The sequence below is a fragment of the Amblyomma mixtum genome, chromosome 7 (assembly GCF_055824585.1).
Source record: "Amblyomma mixtum isolate Tamu chromosome 7, ASM5582458v1, whole genome shotgun sequence".
Classification (NCBI taxonomy): domain Eukaryota; kingdom Metazoa; phylum Arthropoda; class Arachnida; order Ixodida; family Ixodidae; genus Amblyomma; species Amblyomma mixtum.
The window spans coordinates 85,127,774-85,154,890 of NC_143018.1; the positions used below are offsets into that span (position 1 = coordinate 85,127,774).

The window sequence follows — 27,117 nt, forward strand, 5'->3', positions numbered from 1 at the left end:
GACTTTGATTTTCCTTCTCGCAGAGTATGCACATATTCTGGTGCTCTTTCACAAATGGTTAATGTCTTGCTCCAGATATTTTTCTCCACTCTGGTTTCCTGCATGTGCCTGATGTATTACTTGATTGGTGGTGCAACCAGACAGTTGCCTGCTTGCTAGTTGCTACTGCGGCTATGGGATCTGTTACGAAGCAGTTTTCTCGGTGCCATAACAGACTGCAGCCTTGCGGTCTTTCCTGGTGCCCGAAGGGATGGCAAGTTACCGGAACTAGGTTACTGGAAAGTCTGCATGAAATTCATGAGGACAAGCACTTTCTCCTTTATAGCCTGCTTAGCTCATTTTCTGTAAACTGCTTAACTACAGACAAAGAACTGCAGCCCCATAGAATTTCCGTGGACACAGAATGCAAGACGTGAACAGCTGACTAACTATGCCATCTAACGTTACATGACTTGTTGACTAATGAATTTTTTTAGTTACCAATTGCCGGATGTAGGTAAGCTGTCTCCGACCCTCCCTCTGTACCCCCCCCCACCCAAATTTCAGATGGGCATTCAAAGATGTTGACTTATGCGCGGCAAAAAATATGGTGTTTCTTTGCCGTAACATAGTTGTTTTTTGAAATAGTGCAGGATACGTGAACACTTTCGGCATGCTGGGAGTAACACATCTTGCTAGCCTTAGATGATCTTTGCTTGCAGGTTGGGCAGGCCAACCGAGAGTTTGATTTAAGGATTTTGGGCTGTGAGGAAAGTTGGTGGGGTCACATGTTGGTTTGATTTTAAAGATAGTGAGAAATGCGGCTAAAAGGGCTTCGAGGAAGGCTGGCAGTCAAAGCCTGGATAGCAGAGACCAGGTGCCTAATGTCATGTTCCCTCTTGGGGCAGTGTTCTCAGGTGTTTGCTCCTCAGGCGTTTTGCAAGAGTGGCAGAACTAAACAAGGCCAAAAAAAAAAATTGTGGATACACGTGTTCCATTATAGCCTTTTGTGTATCATCTAATGCTGTAGTGCATGGAATCGGGAATGATGGAATATAGTAGTCTCTGACAGTTGTTCTGAAGCAACCTGCTGACTTTGTGCAAAACCATGGGTGCTTCCACGCTGCTCTTGTCAACGTGGGTGGCATTGCTACAACTCTGGTGCATCTGGCAGGCCTGGGGAAGTGCTGTAGGGCTATTTTCAGGCCGGGAATTAATCTTGGTGCACGCTGTAAGATGTTTTGGAAACGTACCGTGGGAGTCGTGTTGGCAGGATCATTATCAAATGCCACCACTGTGCCTTGTCGCCATAGAAAGGTGTTGCCCATGGTAATGTGCTACGTGAAAATACTGTGCACGGAGGGAGTTCAGTGGCCATGATGTTCAACTTCCGTGCCCAAGGTCATGATGTCGAGTCATGAGTGCAGCAGGCACATCATATTGGAAGTGAAATGCAAAAGCCCTGATGTGCTGGGCAGTGCCCATGGACAGTTAATTAAGAACCCCATAAGGTCGAAACTAATGTGGAGCCCTCCATTATGGCATCTCTCGTGGACAAATGGGCAACTACATGTACTGAGTGGATTGTTCAAGAATATTGACTGTCAGTTCTTTTTTTTTTTCCACTGCCCCCATGTCTGGGCATTTGATGTTGCTGTTTTCGATGTTACTGCGTGTCCTTAGTTTTAGACCAGGGCTTCTCAAACCCGGTTTCACAAAATCATTGTATTCATTGCAGTGTTCTTTGGGTTCCCCGAGCACCTAAATCTGTGCATGCTTCGACCTGTACCCTTCCACGGGCCACATTTTTTTTCACTCATCATACTGTAATGGCTCGCAGTAGGCTATGCAGCCAAGCACCGCTAATGGAATTTGGGCATTGTTTCTCGGGGACAGCGCATCCGCGTGCACTTTTCAGTGTGCGAGCACTGAGGCTTCCAGTCCCTTGTCTGTTTGTCTGAAGCCAGCTAGACCTGCAGAAGTAAACGTGGCTGCGACAGCGCCGCGTCTGTGTTTCGAACTCGCGGCAGCGCGAGCAGATCAGTTTCGCAGGCCACTGCATGGGAGCGCTGTGCTATCTCTGCAACCGATTACTATTCATTTTTAACAACCTCTCTCGTGTTATGCATTGCATGTCATCTTCATGAATAAATCCAGAACACACTGCTACCGGAATGCCGTCTTAAGGTGCGTTTAGCGGTTCCAAAGCTTCGTATTGCACCACTGCTGAGGTCTTAATCACTGATTTTGCCAGTCTAGCCTGAAGCCTGACCTTGAAACCCTAGACTTGAGCCGAGAGCAGAATGAAGCAAGACGTGCGAGCGCACATCAATCAATCAATGAATCAATGTTATTTCCTTAAAGACCCCTTTTCAGGTGCATTACCTAACGGGTGGGCACAGCGTTTGGTGAGACTAGGAAAGTAATCATGCGTTATGACGATGACAAATAGCTGTAGGCTTTGCACACGAAGTTCGCGGGACAGGTTATTGTTGCAATGTTAGCGGGAAGGCCACTCCAGTTCGCGGCGGCGTGAGAAAAAAAAATGAAGCTGCGAAGGTGACGGTGTGTGCACATGCACGGCTGATTTGGAGTTGATGGAGAGTGCTGTGAGATATACATTCTGGAGGGACCATGTAGATGGCTGTAAAATAACTTGTGAAGTAATAAAAGACTGGCTATGTGGCGGCACTGCTCGAGTGGCTGTATGCCTGAAAGTGATTTGATACGTAACACTCATGTAATGGTCTGAAGAATGAATAAATCTGACGGCGAGGTATATTGAAACTTGTAATGCGTTGGTCAGATTTGGCCAAGCAAGCTAAATCGGCTGGATTTTTTTTGGCACGCTTGCCAGGCAGGAAGGGATGTAAGCCAGGACCCGCAGGGTTCCTCGGCTCCTTCCTCTGCCACTGGGGCTCCTCGATGCTAGAAATCTCAAGTCGTGCTCACCTCCCGCTTTGTTGGTCCAGATGGAGCCCCGCGAGCACAGAAGTCGTACGCGTCCATGCTGAGGCCCGAGGGCAGCAGTGAGAAGGCCCCGCCGAGCAAGGATGCCTTGCTGCCGCTCTGCCCGTACGAGCTGGCCAGCGGGGGCTGCCCCGTGGGCGAGCGCTGCTCCTACGTGCACGGACAGCTGTGCGACCTCTGCCAGAAGCCCTGCCTGCACCCGTTCAACGAAGGACAGCGCATGCAGCACAGGGAGGTGGGTTCGAGTGTGTGCGCGTTGTTGCGGTTGACTTGCGCTGTGCACTAGAAAAATTACGAGGAACTTTAACAACTAAAGTGGTGAAAGGCGAAAGCCTGAGTGCTGCATTGTGTAACGCGATTGTTGCGCATGTACAGTCAAGTCCACTTATAACAATACTGGTTATAACAATATATCGGATATAACAATGGTCAGTCATGGCATCATCAGCTTTGCCATGTGTTCTATGGTAAAATAAACTGCTTATAGCAATGCTCTCAAGGCACATTATTGGTTATAACAATTAAATCTGGTAATTAAGTGCCAACCATTATAGGAAAAAAAGAAGAAAATGCTACAACCACACCAGCAGAATCATGCTTATAACACAAAAGCACGCACGTGTGGGGCCGACGAATGGACTAAGCTGGCGCAGCAACGCCACAAAAGCAAAAGAGGCAGGCGTCATCACGTCAGGAGAGCTGCTGCATTGGCTACGCATGCCATGCATACCCCCAATCAGTCGGTGCAGTGCGCGTGCATGCAGCCAGCGCGGTTTTTTTCTCTTGTCGGCTGTCACCGCACCCTTAGTTCTGCATGCTTCTTGAATTTCCCATAAGAATCACTTCCGGAAAGCCGGCTTGATTCCTGTGACGTGGAAGTGCGCGAAGCTCCCAGTGGCACAGTGATGGCGGTGCTTTGGTTATCAGTGAACATTGTTCCGGTTTCCTGAAGTTCAAATTACCGAGTTTTTACAGGCATTAAAACAATCAAACCCCTCTGGGTATTTACCGTCAATAAATGCTCTTAAGTTTGTCATCTTTTTTTTTTTTCGGCACAACCCTGTTATAACAATGGTATTTCCATGGCACTTGAATATTGTTATAAGTGGGCTTGACTGGTTATGAATGCTGCCACGAGCGACCACACTTTCACATTCTGTTGGTGCATTAATTGACTGCCAATTAACGAAGCTTAGTCTTCGCCTTTAGAAGTGGAACGCGACAGTGTATTGTAGCGCTGCCAGGGAATCCACCGAAAGCCACCACCCGTTCGGCACGATGCCTTGCCCTTTGAATGCAACGCTTTTTGAGGAAAGGAAATTGCTCTAATTCTCTCTCATCTCGGTGGACACCTGAACCGCATCGTACAGGAAGGGAGGAAGTGGGAGTGAAAAAAGAAAGAGAGGGGCTTAAAAGCGGGACTCATTTTGTTCCAAGACAATGATGAGCCATTAAAGGCTTCTGCCTTAAACTGCTCAACTAGAGTGGGAGGACACTGAAAGGGAATACTAAGCAAGGCTATACTGATAGGTTAGCATCCAGCGACAGCAAGTATGTCATTCTTACGGAAAACAAAGCTTGAATGAGCATAAAGTTTCGTAAATGCAAAGTACACGTGGCGCCACCTACTTGCGGAATCGTACAACTGCCGCTCATGATGTATTTATGCACTTTCTCGAGTGTAGTTTCACTATTAGTGGGCAGCTATGGTCGAAATGCGAGCAGAGCAGTACGACGAGCATAGCCGAGAATGCAAAGAGTATTGTAACTAAAACAGCGTGAAAAGCTGGATGCAAACAAGAGCGCTGAATCTTTCACCTTGCATTCAGTGCACTCAAGCTGTGTTTCGTCCGTTTTGCAGCAAGTTCAGAACCGCAAGCATTCACGCATTCACGCTCTCTTGGGCTTGCCAGGCAGCTGGCGAAACGGTTTCGTTCTTGCTTCAGCCGTCTATCGGCTACTTTGTGCTGCCTGCGGATGTTCTGGGATTGCAAAGTGCCCCCCATCCCCCCCCCCCCCTTTTTTTTAGTTGAACTCACACAGACTGGCATATGTGGGCACATCAATGCAGGCACATGGTCCTCCATGTTTCCCACATTATGGAAAGGTAGATGTACTTTGAGATATGCTGGAAAATATCTGAGAAGTACCAAAGGCATGCACCATCACCTCTCATTTGGCTCATTAAAAAAAAAAAAGTTTCCTTGCTCAGGTCATGATGCGTGCAGTACATTAGGTGCCTGTACGCAAGGCTGGTGAATCTGTATCTTACTGATACGATCTGCAACTAAACTGTTATGAATAGAAACGTTGAACCAGCTGGTGCATGTTCGGGATTATGTGTGTTATGTGTGCATTTCCTGTCGAGAGCTGTAGCCCACAGGCGGTAGGCTACAGTTGGGCGGAATGTAGCGCGATTCTTTTCCGCTTAAAACTCGCAGGAAGCACTTCGCGAACGTAGAAATCGCAATGGCTACAGCAGAGTCAGAGGGGTTGTCTCCGACCATATGCATTGCACAGTTGATCAACAAACATGCGATAGTTGACTGCACAGCGTGCCGCTTGATGAGCAATGTGTGTGTGTGTGTGGATGTGGTGTTTTGTGAAATACGTACCAGCAAGGCTGCTGCTTGCATACCTTTGAGGATTCCTGGAACCTTAGATGTTCACTTCACGGCAGCACACAACGCACCAAAGGCCACAGGCTTGCATCGTCGTGGTTGATGTGTGCGTCTGTGCGAGAGCGATCAGCACTTTGTTCTGCTGTCTACTGATGCCCTTGATAACTGCACAGTTTCTTTCGCACCTACGGCGCCTATTTCTACTGTTTCTTGTATTGCAATGAGATGCAGATGCACGCGAATGCTGTGGAGTGTCAAAGTGCGGGCGACCTCAGCCAGCTGAGTGGCCTACACTTCAGCTAGCTTGTTCCAATTTCTGCCAGTGTTTCAGGACCTTTGGAAGTGGTGCCTGTGGTTCGTTGGAAAGCTCTATCGCAGATGCATTATTGAAATATCAGTGGACTTTCATATCCGATTTTCTCAACGCAGCCACCTTTTCGCGCAGAAAGAACGTCGGTAGTGTTCCTGAAAAATAATCCATTCATCTTGCTTAATTTTGCATTCCCCTTTAGTGTCATTTTAGGGGAGATGTGGCTTTCAAATCCTGGAAAATGGCCAAAAATTCAGTTTTCCAAAAGTGAAAGTATCCACTAATATGGCATTTTCTGTTCTGTTCCTTGATTTCTTGGCTGAAATCCCCTGGGAATCACCCAGTGGAAAATTTTCTTTATCCACCATGTTCATGCTGTATATCTCGAAGTGGTCTTAAAATTGCTATTTTGCTGAATTTCGATGGAGGCGAAATTCTAGAGGCCTGCGTACTGTGCGATGTCAGTGCACGAATTGAACCCCAGGTGGTCGAAATTTCCGGAGCCCTTCGCTACGGCGTCGCTCATAGCCTGAGCTGCTTTGGGATGTTAAACCCTAATAAATCAAATTATTTTTTGAAGCCCTTTGCCGTGTCATTAGTAAGTGGTGGTATATAGGACTCTGTGGAAAGCTTGCTTCTGCTTGAAATCTGATGCCTCAGCCTTGATTCCACAAGCAGAAGCAGACGTGCAAGAAGCAGAAATTTCAAGCTTTGACCACGTCACTGCTGGGCGTTAGCATGGGTCTCCTGTATGGTTGCCCCTAGGAACCGGTGGGGTTTGAACAGGGGCTTGTAGAGCACTGTCTGCTCTTCAACACCATTGTCTATGCTTGCTCATCTTGCTGTGCATTGCTTTAGATTCATACTTCAGTGATTGTGGATCGACACTCCTTTAAAGGGGCCTTTATTCTTTGCACGCTTAGCATTTGACATTTTGATGCCTGAATGGCTGGCAGATCATTGAAATCGTGGTATTTATAATCGTAATCTGTTCCAGAAACGCCCATTGTGGGCCAGTGGTGACTTAACATAGTGGCAGTTTTTGGCTGCAGATATGATGTGACAGCCACATTCGGTGCTGCCTTTTTGATTGGTGGGTGTTCATTTCAAACCAGGTTCCTATATACTTGGTGGTGTGATGCCACCGAATGTTGTAAGCTTTTTTGCATGGTGAAAAATATTTTAAAAAAGTAGTAAAAGCGGAAGAGATCTAAGGCGACCAATGCCCTTGTCACATGGGCCACTTCAAATTCCCTTGAACCGATAGCCTATCGACTCGGAGGCCAGTTGATTGGTTTAGGTTCACGGGGATTCAACGTCCCAAAGCGACTCAGGCTATGAGGGACGCCGTAGTGAAGGGCTCCGGAAATGTCGACCACCTGGGGTTTTGTAACGTGCACTGACACCGCACAGAATACGGGCCTCTAGCATTTCGCTTCCATCAAATTTTGACCGCCGCGGCCGGGATCGAGCCCGTGTCTTTCGGGTCAGCAGCCGAGCACCATAACCACAGAGCAACCGCGGCGGCGTGGAGGCCAATTGAGCACTGCTGCATGGGGGTCTGTGGTGGCCGTAGAGTCGAGGGCCTTCGAGCAGTGGTTGTGTGCACTGTCGGATGCAGAGTGCTCCCAGCAATGCGCTGTCGAACTAAATCAGAGCAGTATCATCTTTGAAAAATATGGAACTTTACAATGTACTACTTATTGTGCCGAAAAGAATACAGCTCGGGCAACAAAACACTGCAGCAAGTGTTATATTATGGCCGACACAGCTTAGTGGCTATGGTGTTCCGCTGCCAAGCCCGAGGATGCTGGATTGCATCCTAGGCACAGCGGCTGAATAACTTTCGTGTGCTGTGTGACACTGGTGCACATCTAAGTGCCTAGGGTGGTCGAAATTAACTTAGAGCCCTCCACTGTAGTGTCTCATCGTGCAGTGTAGTTCTTTCTGTCTCTTGTAGCTGTGGGACGTTAAGGGGGGACCCTGGTCTTTGAAAAAAAAAATTTTATTAATGAAGTCACAGTTATAAAATTTCCAGGCCACATGTAGTTTTGTGCGCTGATTCTGGATATGTCATTTAATTTCGTGTAAAACAATTCCTTGAGCACTTGTGCAATTTTTATGCAAGTATTTTGGGAAAAGTTTTGCAGAAAATTTGCTGCAGGAAACTCGCTGAAATGCATGCCATTGGGTTCTCTTGACACCAAGGAATGCAGTAAGGGTAAAATGATCATCCTGGCTATCATAGAACTTGAATAGAGTTTTGAAGTTGTCACTTCAGAAATGAGAAGGAAAATGTGTATTCCTGTTTGTGAAGTAGCAGCTTCAGTACCCTGTAACTCAAGTTCTATGATAGCCAGGAAGACAATTTTACCCTTATTGCATTCCTTAATGTCAAGAGAGCCCAATGGCATGCATTTCAGCGAGTTTCCTGCAGCAAATTTTCTTATATGCTCTCTCCAAAAGACTTGCATAAAAATTGCACAAGTGCTCAAGGAATTGTTTTACACAAAATTAAATGACATATCTAAAATCACACAAAAATACATCTAGATTAATAAAAATTTTTTTTTCAAGACCAGGGTCCCCCCTTAAGCCCCTGCATACCTTGTCTTCTCGCTGCCTCTCCCCTCTTCCTCGATCGTCCCTTGCAGGAGTGTGTGCAGCGGCACGAGCAGGACATGGAGCTGTCGTTTGCGGTGCAGCGGAGCGCGGGCAAGAGTTGCGGCATCTGCATGGACATCGTGATGGACAAGGAGCCGGCCTCAGAGCGCCGCTTCGGCATCCTGGAGAAGTGCAGCCACGTGTTCTGCCTCAACTGCATCCGCAAGTGGCGGGGCTCCAAGCAGTTCGACAGCAAGACCGTCCGGTGAGTTCAGGGCGGGTCATCCCGGACTCCTGCCTCTTGTTCTGGCTCGTTTCTCGCGTAGATAAAACACACGGACTGAGTAGATACCATGGACGCTGGCTTCAGCTAGATTTTATTCCGCAAAGAGTAGGAAAAATATACAATAATATACAGTCAAACCCACTTGTAACAATATTGAAGTGCCATGGAAATACCATTGCAACAGCGTTCGTGTCGCCCTGTAAGAAGCTCCCACAGTTACCAGGTTACACCCGTGATGGCCCGTATTAACTGTTTTAAATACTCCTTTTTCCCCAGAACAATAACAGAGTGGAATTCCCTGCCTCAGGCCTTTCTGCAAATAGACAATCTCCCCAAATTTGAAAATTGCTTGTACCGTCACTTACCTGAATAGACATCCCTGTAATTTTGTTTTTCTTTTCATACGTTTTGTTTCCCTACTGCTATTTTATGGTTGTAAGCCAAAATATTTACCCACGCATTTGTACTTTAGGCCTGTATCTGCAGTGCAGGACAGTTGTGTTGCGACGATAGTCGTTTTCAGTTTGACTGTTTTGAATTGTGCACTGTTCATACTTGTGTCTGTGTGACATAACTTACATATGTATCTGTTTCCACCCTGTAACGGCCTACGGCTGACAGTATCAATAAATAAATAATAAATAAATTGTTATAACCGATAATTGTTATAACCGGGTTGTGCCGAAAAAGAGAGAAGGTGACAAACTTTAGACCATTTACTGAGAGGAAGCATCTGGAGGGATTTAATTGTTCTAATGCCTGTAAAAGCTCATTAATTCAAACTTCAGTGGACTGGAGAAATGTTCAAGCTATCGAAAGACCCCGAAAAACTAACAACCGGTTGCATCACGGTATATTGGCTTGGTGAACGACTGGACAATGGTTGCTTGCTTTTGAGAGGAGAACGACGCGACGATTTTTTTTTTTTCACGTTTTCATAGATGCTTTATTAGAGAGTTTTAGTATAGCGTTAGCGTGATAGCGGACCTAAGGGAAATTACGTTAGCGTGCCGCAAGCAACTTATCCCCGCAGATAGTTGTAGTGTAGCGTTCTGAAAACGTTAAACGCCACCTGCTTGACATGGATGCGAACGGTGCTTCTAAAATGGTCGACACTGCCGCTACCTCGCCAAAACTTAATATTTCCTAGTTTTTTAAACGAATTATTACTGTAGGGCTTATTTTCGTCTACAAAATGACCCCGAAATTTAAATAAAATGCAAAAACAAACGTAAAACAGTGGCACCATCTAGTCAAGGCAATGTTAACTACAAGCCGTTCGAGCAAGAATATTTGCCATCACATGACGTGTAATGTCAAAAAAACTATTTGAAATTTAATATAAACTTGCTGTACATCATAAAACACTGCAAAAAAGCTCCATATCTATTTTTGTTTCGTTCCGGACGTTTGTGCTAGGTTTCGGCTGCCTTTCGGGCAGTTGCAGACGGTAGCAGTGCAGCTGGAGGTCCCATTAGGCTTGCACGCTCCAGAATCGAGAGCGTAGCTCAAAAACTGGACTGAATGGCAGCTTATACTTTATCGTCGAAGCAAGGTAAGTCATAGCGAAAAGCAACTACACCAGTAGTTGCCGGTAAACGTGCCGACCGGAATCTCAAGGACTGCTGAATCGGCTGAAGCGGGCGGCTCTTGCTTGGGAAGACGCCGCCATGTTTTCCCGCTAAACACGCAAAAGCCGCACCGCTAACTTCTGAAAATTGCGTGCGTCCGCTAACGCTATTTTACCGTTAGCGTTCTGCGCATGCGCACTTTGGACCCGCTATTCCCCTATGCACGCAATTACGCAAAGCCCGCAATACTAAAACTCTCTATTTATTGCATGCATACTGTCAGGAGCATCGAAGCAGAACGGCTCAAAAGTGGCAAGGGCCTCCCCGACAATGTTCTCAGTGTTAACTGTTCAATTAACATGGTGCTAAATGTTAATTGTTATAGCCATTAATGTGCTATGACAGCATTGCTACAAGTAGTTTATTTTCCTATAGATCACATGGTAAAGCTGACAGTGCCGCAACTGGCCATTGTTGTAGCCAATGTATTGTTATAACCGGTATTGTTATAAGTGGGTTTGACTGTATACAGACCTTGGTCTGAAACATGCCTCTGGGTGCCTAGCCAGTTCTTTGTTCTCTACAGTCCTTGGAAAACCTTTTTCATGCAATTAAGCTCAGTGACTGACACCCATTTTTAATGGGGGTTTATGAGTAAGTGCACCTTTCCTTGAAACGCCCATCATTCTCTTTTCTTTCTTTTTTTTTTGTCAGAGCCTGTCCAGAATGTCGAACCCCATCGGATTTTGTGACTCCAAGCAGCTTTTGGGTGGACATGGGTGCCGAGAAGGACAAGTTAATAGCCGACTACAAATCTGCAATGAGGTGAGCTAATGCTGCCTGCTTGCTGTTCCAGTGATGCTGTTGATGCTGGATGCTTAGTGGTGTGGGCTTGTGGTCCACGGCAGTTGTTGTCCATGTGCTTGGAAGTAGCCGAGCAATGTTGTCTTCTGGGACCAGTGTTCGTTATTACAAGGTGCAACTAGTATGACGAGAGGATGTGATGAACTTCTGGTAAAATAATGCAAGAAGCCACTTTTGAATTGGTTTATTTTGACCTAAGCTTGTTTGCAACTCTTACATTGGCATGAGATCTCAGTGTGGGTTGTAACAACTTTGTAGGAGCTTATTAGTTTCCTTTGGCCTAAGCTTAACCTAACCTAAGCTTAAACTAGCTCTGCCTAAGCTGAAGTGTGCAAACTGTGCCGTTTTGCACTGAGTGTGGCACTTGATGTAGGCACTAACTTTTGACACGCAAGTATATAATGGATGTTTGTTGTAAAAGATTGTAAAAGATTATTACTTTTAATGGGCTAGGTTACACTCTCTCTAAATCTCTGCTTTCTGTTCATCATAAAACCATTTCAAGTCCCTATAGCATCATTACCATAACATAGGTCGGTATTGAAGTCAGAGTTGATGTCTCATTGCACAGCATGTGTGGCAAATTCTTGATGTGTGGAATGTGCGTTTTACAAACTCGTGATGTACCATTGTGCTTGGTGTCCTTGCTTTGCACTAGTTCGATGAAGCAGCGAGTCTGGTTAAAAAGCTATGGGCTGAATTCGTAGTTGAAGTCTTCATTGTTTGTATGTGGTACTGTCAACCATGAGGTCCGACAGTGGGAGAACGGGCTTGCAAAACGTGCAGCCATGCTTCTGTGAAGCAAGCGCTGCTGGTCTTGTGTCAGTAACACAATGCTGTAAAGCCAGTGCCAAATGTAGTGAGGACACGATCGGAATCCTTTGCAGAACCTTAGCTGGACTTGGCGATGGGAGCACATGCTTTCTTACGGCCTGCACACTGGCAGCGGACACAATGGGAGCTTCTGTAAACTAGTCTCTCTCTCTTCTGCCGCTAGGGGAGCGACGACCTCACCCAAGTGACACTGAAGCTCCCTTATACATCCTGTGGACGTCCATGGGACATCCATGGTATATCCAGGGGAGTTTCAGTGCCCGTTGGGCCCTCCTGCCAGCTTGCTTCTGTAGTGGCGGGTATTGTGTGCTTGGTCAAGTGCCTTCGTGTGCACATTCGTAATAGGCGGCGTCATCTAATAATAAAAGAAAATGAAAGGCTTAGGGTTCCTGTACTTAATTCTGAACGAGGAGAGACATAATTTGAGTGTTAAAACCACATAGAAGAGAAATCACCCTCCACCTTCACGAAACTAAAAAGAGAGTATAGGGCACATATTGTGGCTTTCAGTTCAAGGGATGGACTTTGATCAATTTATTTATACCCCGCTGCGGTGGCTCAGTGGTTACGGCGCTCGGCTGCTGACCCGAAAGACGCGGGTTCGATCCCGGCTGCGGCGGCTGAATTTCGATGAAGGCAAAATTCTAGAGGCCCGTGTGCTGTGCGATGTCAGTGCACGTTAAAAAAACCCCAGGTGGTCGAAATTTCCGGAGCCCATCACTACGGCGTCTCTCATAGCCTCAGTCGCTTTGGGACGTTAGACCCCAATAAACCAAACTAAACCAAACCAATTTATTTATTATGCTGATCCCTCATAGCACTTACCAATTGTAGGTGAACCACCAGCGATGGTTCAGGCCAGAATGACAAGTGCTGAAGGCAAGGGACAAGGAATTAACGATTAGCAAGTTTCATGCTAGCTGTTTACATCCTGTATCATGCATGTCCGAATTTAATGATGCGGTACGCCCCATAGCGGAGAACAGTAACTCATAACGGTACGTAGAATGATATTGATGAATTTCTTAACAAAAAAAAAAAATTGTGGTTAGCTGTGGTGGCATAAATACATAGCTGGGGAGGTAATTCCAAACATCAGGAACTGCAGTACGTGTCTGGAGAGGTGGGCCAACAAGGATTTTAAAAAATTTTGAAAAGCATTTTTGTTTTTGTGCTCCATGTGTAATCAGTTTCACGTGTTAGTGAGCACAGGTGAAGCTTTCTTTCGATGCAAGACTTAAATCATAGCCGCTTTTCGGGGCGCCTCTTTAGCTATATACATGGGGATAGATACGTGCTGAGGCATTTGCTATAAGCCACTGCGCCATAATCATCCACCAAAGCATGAGTTTTAATGAAAGCCAAGTTCGAAATTTCGTTGACATTGTCCCAACTGTGTACTACCGCTTAAGTGAATGCGCCTTAACAAGGTTTTAGTGTACTACGTTTTGCGTGCAGTATTCTGATTTGTTGGCGATGAATATTGGCTACTATAGACGAGAATTGCTTCAAGGACGGTTGTCATGATCCAATCTCTCATGTTGCTCTTCCGCCTCCATGCAGTGAGAAGCCGTGCCGCTACTTCCAGGAGGGTCGGGGGGAGTGCCCCTTTGCGGGTGCCTGCTTCTACAAGCACACGTATCCGGATGGAAGCAAGGCCGTCATGCCACCCCCGCGGCCGCGGCGTAGGCAGAACCACAACGGCGACCTTGAGATCATGGAGGTACGTGCAGCGTTCGAGGGAGGACAAAAAGCCAGTGCCGTGGAGCATGCACCTGCAAAAAATGGTTTACTTGTTGGTGTCCCATATTCACTGGTGTTTCGGTCGATATGTTGTGCAAGTCGGGCCTGCAAATCTGGGAATCGGGGAAATAAAAAAGTGTGAGTGCTGTACTGGTACAGGCCAACCAACGAAGGCGCATAAGATGATTGAAGAGAAGCCCATGTATCGTAGGCACTCGCCGCACGGCCGAGCGACTAGGAGAGTTTTGGCGCAAAATCATTACCAGTTGTTGCTTCTCTGTAGCAGACGCTGCTCTTTTGCGACAGTGTGGCTTGCAGCACTGTCCAAATTGAGGGCTATTCATTGCAAGCTGACCTGTGCTGTCATGGTGGTTTTCTAGCACTAACTTGAACTAGATGGCAGCGTAGGCTTTTCTTTGTCTTGTCTGGCTTTGGTGATATCTAGACAGGCACCACTGTTTCGTTAGATAGGTTCTTCTCAATTGCTCTAGTTATATGGCTGGCCGAAGAGATGATTTTTGTCTGCCATGGAAACTAGGGGAAAACAAGATATTCAGCAGAGGTGTTCTGCACAGGTGTTCTTGTCTGTTCACATTCGGAAACCATGTAGTACTGGCTGTCATGAGTAATAACTCTGCACATTCTTGCATGAGCGAATCAGTGCCATGCTTGAAAGGTAGAAACGTAGCGCAAAGATACAAGGACACAGAAAGACAGAAAGAGACAGAGACAGCTTTTTTTCTTGGCGATTCCATTAACTTGCTGATGTGCAGCAGTTTTACAAGGCTCACTCTAATGTTCGGGGAGACCGTGCTCCTATGGCAGGCACGTTTAAGTTTTTTTTCTTCTGTCTACTCTGTCTGGTTTGTAACGTTACTGCGTCTTTCCCACCATCTTTCCCCTCCAGCGCCTGTACCTGTGGGATTTTCTGGATGTTGCCGACAGTCATATGTTTGCACCCTTCAACCTGGAGGATGTGTTCGAGATCCTGTCGGAGACCGAGGAGTCGGACTCGGACTGGAGTGACATCGACATCCTCCTGAACTGAAGGCGTAAAGAGAAGCCCAAAGCCCCACCTGCCTTCCCCCCCCCCCCCCCCCTCTGGCATCTTCTTTACCTTCCTTGGACGCCGCGGTTTGAGAGTGCCCCCTTCCTTCTTCCTGGTTGTTTAAGAAGCGAACGGAATGCACCCAACGCATTTCTCTCCCCCCTCCCTTCGAGTCTTGGCCACCCCGTAGCTCTTCCAAAACACCGGAAATTGGGGGCGACAACCTTCTACGAGTAGAGAGAGGCAGCCACCAAAAAAAAAAAAAAAAAAATTATCTTGCACACAGTTGCGCGCACTTGCGCCTTCTTCGGAACTCTTCTTGCTGTGATTTTTTTGCTCTGTCACCGGCCAGGTGCTAGGCAACTTTTGGAGCAGTCTCATCAGTCAGAAACGTAAACGTGCAGTGTGTCTTCCCTTGCCGTACCTTATTTTTTTTTTGCACAGGAACAAGAGAAGAAAAGTGTTTAGTTTTGGGTTGATTTTTCATGTTTGCATTTCTTTTGTAAAGTGTTTGTCGAGAAAGCTTTCTTAATGAAAAGGTGAAAAAAAAAGTGCTTTTGTATAACTTGTCAGCTTTTTTTTTTTGTTTTGCCTTGAAGTCATACATCACAGGGCTTTCCATTGCATCATCTGTTGCTAGCAAGATGTCCCCAGCTTGTGTTGTACCCCCCCCCCCCCCCTCCACCAAATCTCCTAGCTGGGCCAAAGGCAGGAGACTGCTTACTAGAGTAAGATAAACTAGATTTTGAAGAGATTTATAACACCAGAGAGAGAGATAAGTCAGATGCACAATAAACATTCATAAACTATGCCTTGTTCCTACACCACCTTGTGTGCGTGTGTGTTTGTGCATCCCACGCAGTATTCTCCGCTGCGCACCTCTTTTTCCCAAAGTGCTGGCATGCTAAACTAATCGTCCCCGTTTTGTGATTGTCATTACCTCGAGGTGTGGTGTGTGTGTGTGTGCACGTGCGTGCTTGCGAACCGCTCTCCCCCATCTTGAAGTACAATGCATAGCGTGCCTATCTTTATGAGAAAGAGAGTTGTTGCAGTGTTTTAAAGACGACGCTTGCTTATTTATTGCCACGTTCGCGAATGTTCAAACACATGGCGGTGACGTCACCTGCCAAGAGATGGAGGCGCAGCTAGTGAAGTGTACAGATTAGAGCGGCTACTGAAGGAGGTACAGCATTTGGGAGCGCATAGAGTTTATTGAAGTGAATTGTCCTTGATACTGGGAGGGGGGCTGCGTCTCGAGGAGCGAAAATCGCCAGAACGGCAAGCCATGATGAAGTTTGTTGGCACACCTCTCTGCACATGACTGCTTTCGAATGAGTGCCCGGTGAACGTGAACTGGCATCAAATAAAGCTAGTGTCTCTCAAACACCTCTCTTGCTTCGTGTTTTGTGATGACCTTGCCTACAACACACCACGACGTCAAGCTTTCTTCGGTTTGCTCGTTTTGACTTCAGCCAGAATGTCTGGAAGGCTCTTGAGGAGTTCTTCGGAGGTCATGGTAAAGTCACTCTCGAACCAAATCTCTTTCAGCTTGCCAAGGACTATTGCAAATCGCGGTCCACTTCTCAAACCCCGTTCGAGAAGCATGTTGCCATTCACTGGAAACTTGGGGACGTCCCAGCACCTGAAACGATCGAGCAACTCTGCTTCAGCCCGGTACTTGAGCACTTCACAGATCCATTCCTGGACGTCTCCTATTTTGCCTTTGGTTGTAAACAGAAGCGCCTGGTACGGCTTCAAATGGTCTTCAAACGACTTGTGGTCTTCCCTGTGTTGCACCACAAAAAGCGCCAAGTCGCGCTCGTACGCGGATAGCTTTAGCCTGGCGTGCATTTTGGCCACTTCTGAGTCGTTCTGCAGCAGCGCCGCGAGGAGGGTGGTCGGCTGCGGCGAAAGCTGCTTCGACGCGTCGCAGACCTTGCTGAATTCGTCCAGGTCCGGTGACTCGGGCAGGCCCAGGAACGGCGCCGCGCCTACATCGACGATCCGGCAGACTAGTTCCTTGTTGAAGTTGCCGACGAGAATCTTCTTCAGCTCCGTCCATATGCGCTCGCCCGAAATGCGTGCGAGACCGCCTACGTTTTCTCGGATCGCGGTGAGTATTTCCGGCTCGTGACTGTCCGGTTCGACCGCTATGCGTCCGTAGAAACGGAAATAACGCAGTATCCTGAGGTAGTCCTCTTGGATTCGCTGCACCGGATCGCCGACGAAGGCGACCCTCCGCTTCTCCAAGTCTTCGAGGCCGTGGAAGTAGTCGTACACTGTCCCGTCCAGGCCGAGGAATAGTGCGTTGACCGTTAGGTCCCGCCGGTTGGCGTCTGTCTGCCAATCCTTAGTGAACTCTACCTCGGCGTGCCGTCCGTCCGTCACCACATCCACGCGCAAAGTGGTCACCTCGAAGTTTGTCTTGTCGTTGATGCGCGCCGTGATGGTGCCGTGCTTCTCGCCCTTGCTGTTGATCATGCGCACTCCCTCGTTCTCGAACATCTCCTTCATCTCAGTTGGCGTCGCGGTCGTCGCGAAGTCCAGGTCGTGCGGCTGTTTGTGCATCAGCAGGTCCCGAACCGCACCGCCGGCGATGCGAAGCTCGTGACCGTGTCGCTTGAAAATATCGACGAGCTCCTTCACCTCGGGCGTGAACAGCGCGCGGAACTGAGGGCTGTCGAGCTTCATGGTTCGTAGCGACGGCCGATGGCCGCAGGACGCTGTCGAGCCGCGAAAGTCCACGCGACGGTAGCAACACCGCCGCACAACTGTACTGAGGATTTTACGGCGCCAGGCCTGAAACATGAGACGGCGCTGTTCGTCAGCCTTCCCGACGGCTCTCCTCACGGTTTTTCAAAATGCATGCTTCCTTTGAGGCAGATTAGACTAATTGCACTCCAGTACATCAGAAACGAACACCAAAACACGGCAACAGCAGACCAAAATCACGCGGCCGCTGCTACACGTCTTTCCGAAGCGGCGGCGGCTTCGCAATCGTGGATTGGCTTGATACGTTTGTTGTATCTGCGTGTCCACTTGAATTATATAAAACAAAAAACGCTTGATTAAAGTTTTTTTGCATAATAACAAATGAAAATTTGTTTTAGGTAGCAATTAATTCTTGTGCTATTTCATAAGTTCTCTTCAAAAAGTTGTTTAAAGCCAGGCCAGTTTCGCCTTTCGCAGCCAGTAATTTCAAAATGGCGGCGGCAACGGTTGAAACGCCGAAAAGAGCTGCTGACGACCAAGAAATCGGGGATGAAGCGAAAAAAGCGAAGCTGGACAGCGATGCGCGTGCTTTTCAGCACCTGTCGTCTTTCAAAGATTTCAAGCCGCGCCGGGTGCTGAGCGAGGACGCACGAGCTAAGTTTATGGCCGTGGAAGGCACTTTCGGCGATTCGTCCGACACTGCCGTCGTAGTCGTCGAGAAGACTCCCTTCAGCAAAGAAAATTACGAGCTTTTCCTCACAGCCGACACCAGGCTTGAAGAGACGTTCCACAACGACATCTACACCTCCTACGGAGGCCGAGTGGCCACAGCTTTGAACGGTAATAACAAGGCGTTGCAGACGCTGCCGACTGCGTCACTTTCTGCCGAGACGCTCTCGTAGCATCGTTTATTTTATTTTTTAATTTTTTTGTAGGACTCACTGCCACCGTGATATGTCCCGCGACTCAAAAGCACGTCGACAAGTACCTCTTCAAGGCGCAGCACATGATCACCGAAACGCCAGAACTCTACAAAAAAGTGACGGAGCCTTACATCGTGTCTCAGCAGCTGTCGTTACAGGTGCGTCGCATTTTTTTCATTTTGTGTCGTACATCCGTTATCTGCTTCATTCGGTTGGAATGTGTTAAATGCGTCGGCACACTACCATTACTTTCGAATTTCGTTTCCGTCTGAAGTGTTTCGCTTAGTAATTATCACTGTTTTTACATGCATTACTAATTCGGTTCACTGGCTGCATATAATCTTGACCATCTTGACTCACCTACAGGAAGCACATTGTTCGCTGATTGAAGGCATGTTTGCTGGCTTGCTTTCAGTGATGCCAGTAATCCGTGCTTGAATTGTAGGCTGAGGTCAAATGAAAAGACCTCGCCCGCACCACTATTGTATTGTAACATTCGTTAAAGTGGACTAAAAAGATAAAAATAGTGCTTTGCCCTGTATTGTAACAGTAGTCGCCTGGTTCCACGGTGTTTGGCTTTCGCACCGAAGCCGGTCTAAGTGCCAGGCATACCTGCTTTAAGGAAACAGTTTGTCTGACAAAACTCTGGGTGTTTCCATGCGAGCGTTGTATGTTGTTGGGCTGTAGGAATTGCATTAAAACCCATCTAATTTCGAACCATATGATGCTACACATACAATATGGGATTCGGGCGTCAAACCGGAGAGAGTTTTGAGGAGTGTTGTTGGTGTACCTGTAAATGAGTAGCTGCGCTAAAATGTTGGTCTCATTCTAAAGCAACAAGTCTGTAGAGATTGCCAGTATTCAAGTCAAATTTAAAAGCTCTAAGTGGACTCAATAATTAAAGGACTATAGACACCTAATTTTATTACGTGTTTTCTTCTTTGAAATGATGCAATAGACATTAGAATACATGGATCACCACGTGGCTTTCGCCTACAACCACGAATTAATATATAACTGAATTTCTGTCATGCTGTTTCGGTATCAGTTTTGTCAACTGAACGATGGCTGTAATGTGTAGTTGATGTTTAGGTCGCATGACGCGCGCACACACACACAAAAAAAACTCCAGTGTAAATGCTGATAACTAACTCACTACAGCACTTAAACCAGCCTGCTTCAATGGATAGAATCATGACAAACAATGTAGCAGGAATTATATTGCTGTTTTTTGTGTGCCTCACGTGACCTAAACATAAACTATTTGTCACAGCCATCGTTCAGTTGATGAAATTGAAACTGCGTCAAGAAGAAATTTGATTACAAAATTATTTAGCGGTCCTAGGTGAATACCACGAGTTGCTCTGTGTATACCAATGTCTAGTGCGTTGTTTGAAAGAAAAAACACAAGCAAAAATTTGGTGTCTGTAGTTCTTTAACAAATAATTTTTAGAAGTTGTTGCTCACAACTGACTAGGGTAAAACATCACCGCACGTTCTTAGCCGCCTCCTACCCTGATGACATAAAATGGGGAACCTGGTTTGCCTTCTCTTTGGGCGTGCCCAGTTGACGTGGGTGCGATGGTGTAGTTCTGACCTGTTTTTTTTTTTCTGGCGCGTCGGCGTGTGTGAGTTGAGGGGGGCAGGAGAGGCATCATTTTTAATCGCTGATATCTTCAGCACCGCCGCGGTGGCTCAGTGGTTATGGTGCTCGGCTGCTGACCTGAAAGATGCGGGTTCGATCCCGGCCGCGGCGGTTGAATTTCTTTGGAGGAGAAGTTCTAGAGGCCCGTGTACTGTGCGATGTCAGTGCACGTTAAAGAACCCCAGGTGGTCGAAATTTCCGGAGCCCTCCACTACGGCGTCTCTCATAGCCTTAGTCGCTTTGGGACGTTAAACCCCATAAACTAAACCAAACCAACTAATGAAACTAGCTTTAAGATTTTTTTCGGTGCGGTGACGAGTGATAGAATACCAATCGCTCGTGCACTTTTCCTAACCTCACCTAATATAATTTTATGGTCCCTTCAACAGCGGGAAAAAAAATCAACTAAAATCAACTAAAGATAACAGGTTGGAGCTAACGCTAAGTCAGAACTGTGGCTGATAGAACAAAAACACGTGGCAGATTTAGCCAAAACTAAAAACAAGAATTCAGGCATAAGCACTGTCAGAACATTGTTGCAGAAGCAGAGTCAAAATTTATATTATTCTGAAAAACACGCCAAATTCCTTGTCAGTAAAATCAAACGTGTGCTCACACACTTCATCTCTGGCTTTGGTAATCAGAAGTGTCTCAAAGATAACTCTTTCAATTTTAGGACGAGCCCATGCTTTATTCTTCGTTCATGCATACAATAGCTCATACCCATCTTCGGTAGTTTCAGTGCCAGTAATGGCTGCCTTTCGTTTTCCTTCTCGTCTTTTCGGGTTGCTTCCCTTGGCTATGCAAAGCTACAAGCCTGCAAATATTTAATGGAGTATAGACACTTAATTTTGGTGGCAGGTTTTCTTCTCTGCAATGATACGGAAAACACTACTACGCATGAATCAGCATCTGGTATTCGTCTATGACCGCTTAATAATTTATAATCTAATTTTTCTGTCATGTTGTTTCGGTTTTGTTTTCAACAGCCAAATGATGATGATTATGATGTCAAAGTGTGCCTTCCTCAAGAGCCGGCATGACAACGAATGTAGAAGCAGTGATTATAATGCAGTTTTTCATGCGTCATGTGACCTATAACCACACTGTGGCGTCACAGTCATCGTCTGGCTTTTGAAACCGGAACCGAAGCAGCACGAGAAAGAAATTTGATGATAAATTATTTACCGGCCGTAAGAGAATGCCACATAGTAATACATGCATAATAATGTCGTACGCATCGTTACAAAGAAGAAAATGCGCACCAAAAAGTTAGGTGTCATACTCCTTTAACATCCGCTGTTTCGCTTTGCGAAACCAATTTAATTTCTTGATGCCTGCATCTACTATTTAGGCGATTTTTTTTTTATTATTGAAAGGAAACGGCGAGGGCCATTTGTAAGGTCTACAGATGCGGCTCATTGTTTCGTGCTCCAGTGGGTGTACAACATCCTCGAGCACAAGAAGGAGTCCGAGCGCATCCTCTACGAGGACCCGGACCCGGAGACGGGCTTCATTCTCCTTCCGGACATGAAGTGGGACACCAAGCAGCCCGAGAACCTGTACGTGCTCGTCATCTGCCACAAGCGGGGGATCCGGTCGCTCAGGGACCTGACGCCCGACCACCTGCCTCTCCTGCGGAACATCACCGACAAGGTCAACGTGAGTGAAGCCTGTAGGCTCCCCACACTTGCGATGCGCCATGTGTGAACGAGGTGCATCCTTCGGTCCGGCACCCGACTACAGCGCCGTGAGCGGCGAGGAAATGTTTCCCTATGATGCTGTAAGCAGGGGCGGATTAAGGGGGGGGGGGGGGGGGGGGGGAGGCCAAAAACCATACTGAACGATGGCTGAACTCCCTTTATGCAGCGAAAAAAAAAAAGTCCAAGAAATGTATGGTTCAAGTGAGACCGCACCCTCCAAGAGTGGCCCATAAATAAGCCCCTGCTGTTGAGCCCTGCCATTGCAATCGTACCATTAAGAAACACTTGAATGAAAATCCGGCCACTTACAAGGTTCTGTGTAAGTGACGTGAAATGTCCGCCAGCGAGGTTTCGTGGCCCTGTTTCTCTGAGAAAACTCGCACAGCTTTCTTAAGCCTCAGTTCCAAATCATCCACTGTGCTCCCAAAACGCAGTCCGAGGTAAGTTACCGAGGTAAGTTAGCAAATTACTGTCTTGTGTTTGCATAACTGTATTCAATAACAACAACCAATGGACATGTTAATTAGTGGTCATCAATGAAATGCAGCGTAAAAGTTAACATGGAATTCAGGTAATGCTATGAAAGTTGTTGAAAACTCTTGAATTTTCGCTCTGAACCCTGCTAGCATAAACACTACAAATTCTCTTAAAAGTATGCAAAGCATGAACAACGCCTACTGCGAGAAAAGAAAAAAGAGCAAATGGCTTATTTTTTCTCAGTAAAAAAAAAAAAAGATATCCCTGTGTCGTTAAAGGGACTATGAAACAAATTTATTGAGATTACGTAAAGATAGGCAATCCATCACTCGTCACTCCAGCGCAAGAATTTTCGAGCTAGCATCAATAACAACGAAGTTATAGGCGATTAAAAATCACGCTCCTCCTCTCCCCCCTCAACTCGTACGCGCGGGGTACCATAAAAAAATAAAGAAAACAGCTCCGGGACTGGGCTCCGCCCATGAACACGTCATTCGCTGACGTTCGGTTTACGACTTCCGGTTGTCCCACTCCCGAGGAGCAGCGTGTGTCGGCAGCGTCTCTCCGGTCTCAGCGCTTTCTTGGCTCCCGAACTCCCGACAGAAAGAGGCGGCAGAGGTAAATTAAAACCATATGCGCGAAGGCAATGCCCTCGCTCGCGCTTGCCCGAGGGGGTCGCGCGGCCGCTCGAGCAGACGATGTTCACCGCTACCGGAAGTGTGCCCGTGACGTCGAAGCTGCCGCGGCTCTAGCGAATGACAGCGTGTGGTGGCCTGCCGACGTCATGGGACTAGTGACGTCTGTTTTCCCGATTTTGGTTTCAGAATTGCTCCCTACGAAGACACCAAGCGGCCCGCGAATTTTAAAAAACACGATTTTTAAAAATTCATAATAAATTGCCGGCTCAGTTCCGAACATTCATACTTGGTGTCAATGCTTCTGAGCATCACTTCTAACATTTACAAGCGGCTTTTAATTCTTTTCATGGTCCCTTTAAGGAGTAAGGGGAGCATAAGCATAGTGCGTGGGAAACGTATGCATTTGGTAATTCGATTCTCATGGGTCTTCGGCCATTCTAATTATAGACTGTGCTGCCTACGGTTGTCCAAGTTACAGCACCTCATAGATACGCGCCCCTCCGCAGTGGCTCAGTGGTTACGGCGCTCGGCTGCTGACCCGAAGGACGCGGGTTCAATCCCGGCCGCGGGGGCTAAATTTCGATGAAGGCGAAATTCTAGAGGCCCGTGTGCTGTGCGATGTCAGTGCACGTTAAAGAACCCCAGGTGGTCGAAATTTCCGGAGCCCTTCACTACGGCGTCTCTCATAGCCTCAGTCGCTTTGGGACGTTAAACCCCAATAAACCATAAACCATCATAGATACGCACACGAAAACCAGTCTTGGATGTATGGAGGAACAGAAGAAGTCATCCGTTTGAAAAAGAAGAACATTGAGCGGGCCATCATCATATGCTTGCTGGTGTACTATTTGAAAAACCTCACCTACCCGCAAGCATTTTCATAAACTCTGCTTCTGGTTCAGAAAATCCTGAAGCCTGAAGACCTACGTGGCATGATCTCAAACCGTTTGAAGTGTTTTTTGGCACTCTTAAAGAAAAAGAATGTTTTGTAATCCATACGGTCACCAAAGTTTGCTCAAGCAGGGAAGGTTTAGAAGTAGCCATGTAATTTTTTTTTATAGCAGGAAAGTTGTCTGTTGCCAGGAGATCAGTTTTATTGAGTGTATATTTTGTGTTTTAAATAAAGTGCTTATTTTATATTTCAGTTTCTCTCATATCTGTGCAAAGGCTTGAGAGCCCATGCACTTGCATGTGTCATGCATTTGCATCTGCTGAATAAGTAAATGGAAAGCGACTTTTTCAAAAAGATTTAATTTCTTTAAATCTAAAGCATAAAGGTCCATGCTTGTTGGTGCAAAGTGGAATTTGCAAAAGCAAAATTAGGCTGCACATATGTATTCAAGGATGCATGAATTGGGGGGCCAATGATTAAATTTTTTCGTGAAAATTGCCTTCCATTTACTTATGACGGCACCTGTACATCAGAACATTATATGTTTATGGGTGACGAAAGTAACTGACCATTATAGCCAAAAAAGGCATGGTTAACTTAACTCTTTCTTTGATTTATGGGTAATAATCATATTTATTGGATGCAGTGAAATATACAGTTCGCCACAGATGGGGTACAAACCCACAACCTCTGCATGTCCTATACGATGCTCTCAGTTGAATATGAGAGCTCTTTAAATATGCATGTGGAGGTTGTGGGTTTGTATTCCATGCAGCAGTGGTGTGCTGTATTTATCTTAAAGGTTAAATTTAAAGGTTTACAGGAATACTGTGTAAACTTCAAGTTTGAGAGGTTTTCGCATACCTATAGGTAGACGGATACAAAACTCTAAAACGTATGCCTTCAATAAAGGGTATACTTTTAGAGGCTGCAAGTTAACTTTTGTGTTAAAAGTGCTTGTGTGACCCATCGAAAAGAAATGTGACCTATACTATAGAGGTACCATATCTAAAGGTTATAGAAAACCTGTAAATTAGAAGCATACAAATTTTAAAAATGGATGCCTTTAATAAAGGGGACCATTTTAAGAGCGATGTGCTATTTACGAAGCTGGTTAACTAATATCGAGTAGTTAACTTTTTAACTACAATTACGTTTAGGCTTCTTTATTATTGAGAGGCGTGTAGCCCACCGTAAGTAATATCCATATCAGTTTTTAGAATTTCTAAAACATGGTTACCTTCGGCGCTGTGGCCAAACAAATTCTGGCTACGTCGTGCCAAAATGGATGCGCCTTCGGGAAGCTTGCGTGCTAAGTAATCTCTGCAGTGCACGTAATGCGTAGAAATAGCCAGAATTTGTCAGGCCACTGCGCCGAGAGAAACCGCGTTTTCGAAATGTTAAGAGCTGGTATAGATACTTATGGCAGGCTGCATACGTCTCGGTAATTAAGGAGGCTAACACTAATACTTAAAAAATTGACTATTCAATATTCGTTAACCAGCCTGCTAGTTAGCACGTTTTAGCTGTATTCAGGTGTTCTGCACCGCTGATAACGCTGTGCCGAAAAAAGCGCCCCTTGGTCAAAAAGCCTGTTTTAAAAATTGTGTAAACATCCTGTATACATAGCCTTGCAGTGCTTCGAACTGTTCTTTTCGGAGTGTCACTGATGACGTCCGGTCTTTTTAACCAGGTCATCACGTCCCTATATTATGTGTGCAATTACTTTTGTATGACTCCCTTTTCGCATCCACATTATCGTATTGCTACTTGATATGGGGCACAACAACGTACACAAACTTGTCCAAAATCTATCGACTGCAGAAAAAAGCTGTAAGAATTATTTCAAATGAACCCAATGACGCACACACAAAACCTCTTTTTGATGACCTTAGATTACAACCATTACCGAACCTGTTCAATGCACTTCTGTTAAAACATCATCATGCTTTTCATCTAAATAATGACCCTTTCCTTGAAAATCTTGCGACCCTGTCTCCATTTGCGAAAGCATATAGCACACGAAGCAGCCAGACATGGAAGATTCCTCACACCCGTACTAACTATGGCCACCAAATGCTGATGTACACACTACCACACGCTCTTAACTCTTCTGATAACACGTCTAAGTGATCTATCAATCAGTGTATGTGTAATTACTCAAGACATTAGCGCTTGCAATTATGAACCCGCAATGTTAGCCCGATCACTTAACGTGTTCTTATGATTATGTAAAGCCGTCGTCATATATATGTATTGCTTTTCTTTATATCGTTATCTCTTTTTGTCCACTGCTGTATTGCTCTGTGAACGGGGTGCTGGCCTTTGTCAAGCCGTTACAGGCTTTTTGCTAGCACCCCGTAGCATCACGAGTTTTGTAACATCATCGTTGATGCTAAATAAAATTGAATTTGGCCTAACGTCTCCGTTTCCCGGCAGGCGGCGTTGGCGCTGCAGTTTGGTGTGCCCTCTCACCGGCTACGCGGCTACCTGCACTACCAGCCGTCCTACTACCACCTGCACGTGCACTTCTCCGTGCTGGGCTTCGAGGCGCCCGGCACGCAGGTGGAGAGGGCGCACCTGCTGACCACGGTCATCTCCAACCTGGAGATGTGCCCGGACTACTACCAGCGGGTCACGCTGGGCTTCACCGTCAAGGAAGGCGACGGGCTGCACGCCAAGTACAAGGAGGCCGGCTACTTCGACTAGGCCCACACCGACTGCAGCCTACCTCTGTGCTCCTTTTATTTCGCATTACGACCTCTCGCCATAAAGCTTTTGCCATTAAGACGAAAGCCTTTAATGCCTCATACTGTTGGGATCAAGACGTGTTAGCAAATGTGTCCGCGTTTCGGATGCATGCCTTGTATGGGCATATACCAATCAATAGCCAATTGATACTGAATCGGGAGCAATCGAAAGACATCGGAACATGATATAAAGGGATTTCATGGTTATATCGGTTGGTTGGTTTATGGGGTTTAACGTCCCAAAGCGACTAAGGCTATGAGAGACGCCGTAGTGGAGGGCTCCGGAAATTTCGACCACCCGGGGTTCTTTAACGTGCACTGACATCACACAGTACACGGGCCTCTAGAATTTCTCCTTCAAAGAAATTCGACCGCCGCGGCCGGGATCGAACCCGCGTCTTTAGGGCCAGCAGCCGAGCACCATAACCACTGAGCCACCGCATCATTGTACTTAATGACTAAATGACTAATTGGTAATTAGTAGTAGTTAAGAAGTGGCATGTGGGACTGTGCATTGCGCATGTACCTTAACACTAATTAATCA

At 46.4% G+C, this 27,117-nt stretch overlaps 3 protein-coding genes across 5 annotated transcripts in view; 2 read left to right on the forward strand and 1 right to left on the reverse strand.

Annotated features, from left to right (window-relative positions):
- The window catches only part of LOC149336691 (E3 ubiquitin-protein ligase makorin-1-like), a 31,283-nt gene extending 15,064 nt beyond the window's left edge, over positions 1-16,219 (forward strand). For all 3 annotated transcript variants that reach the window (XM_089553045.1, XM_089553046.1, XM_089553047.1), the window contains 5 exons: positions 2,952-3,184; positions 8,535-8,749; positions 11,056-11,166; positions 13,603-13,762; positions 14,690-16,219. In XM_089553045.1, coding sequence (XP_089409171.1) covers positions 2,952-3,184; positions 8,535-8,749; positions 11,056-11,166; positions 13,603-13,762; positions 14,690-14,830 — 860 coding nt within the window. In that variant the 3' untranslated portion in view covers positions 14,831-16,219. The remainder of the gene's footprint in view (positions 1-2,951; positions 3,185-8,534; positions 8,750-11,055; positions 11,167-13,602; positions 13,763-14,689) is intronic.
- On the reverse strand, positions 15,256-17,820 carry LOC149336692 (CCA tRNA nucleotidyltransferase 1, mitochondrial). The gene has a single exon (XM_089553044.1). It carries the CDS (start codon positions 17,636-17,638, stop codon positions 16,268-16,270), a length of 1,371 nt encoding a protein of 456 aa, XP_089409170.1. The 5' UTR covers positions 17,639-17,820; the 3' UTR covers positions 15,256-16,267.
- Positions 17,821-18,005: 185 nt separating this feature from the next.
- Dcps (Decapping enzyme, scavenger) lies at positions 18,006-26,626 on the forward strand. Its single transcript, XM_089554752.1, has 4 exons — positions 18,006-18,382; positions 18,478-18,623; positions 21,551-21,775; positions 26,263-26,626. The coding sequence occupies exons 1-4, from the start codon at positions 18,034-18,036 to the stop codon at positions 26,530-26,532; spliced, it is 990 nt and encodes a 329-aa protein (XP_089410878.1). The 5' UTR covers positions 18,006-18,033; the 3' UTR covers positions 26,533-26,626.
- The last annotated feature ends 491 nt before the right edge of the window (positions 26,627-27,117 follow it).

What these genes read in the sequence shown, in the direction of transcription:
- LOC149336692 (XM_089553044.1), bottom strand. Translation starts at nt 17,638, where the DNA reads ATGTTTCAGGCCTGGCGCCGTAAAATCCTCAGTACAGTTGTGCGGCGG.
- Dcps (XM_089554752.1), top strand. Translation starts at nt 18,034, where the DNA reads ATGGCGGCGGCAACGGTTGAAACGCCGAAAAGAGCTGCTGACGACCAA. An exon ending in AGTGGCCACAGCTTTGAACG is followed by an intron (nt 18,383 to 18,477) that starts GTAATAACAAGG and finishes ATTTTTTTGTAG; the next exon opens with GACTCACTGCCACCGTGATA. An exon ending in ACATCACCGACAAGGTCAAC is followed by an intron (nt 21,776 to 26,262) that starts GTGAGTGAAGCC and finishes GTTTCCCGGCAG; the next exon opens with GCGGCGTTGGCGCTGCAGTT.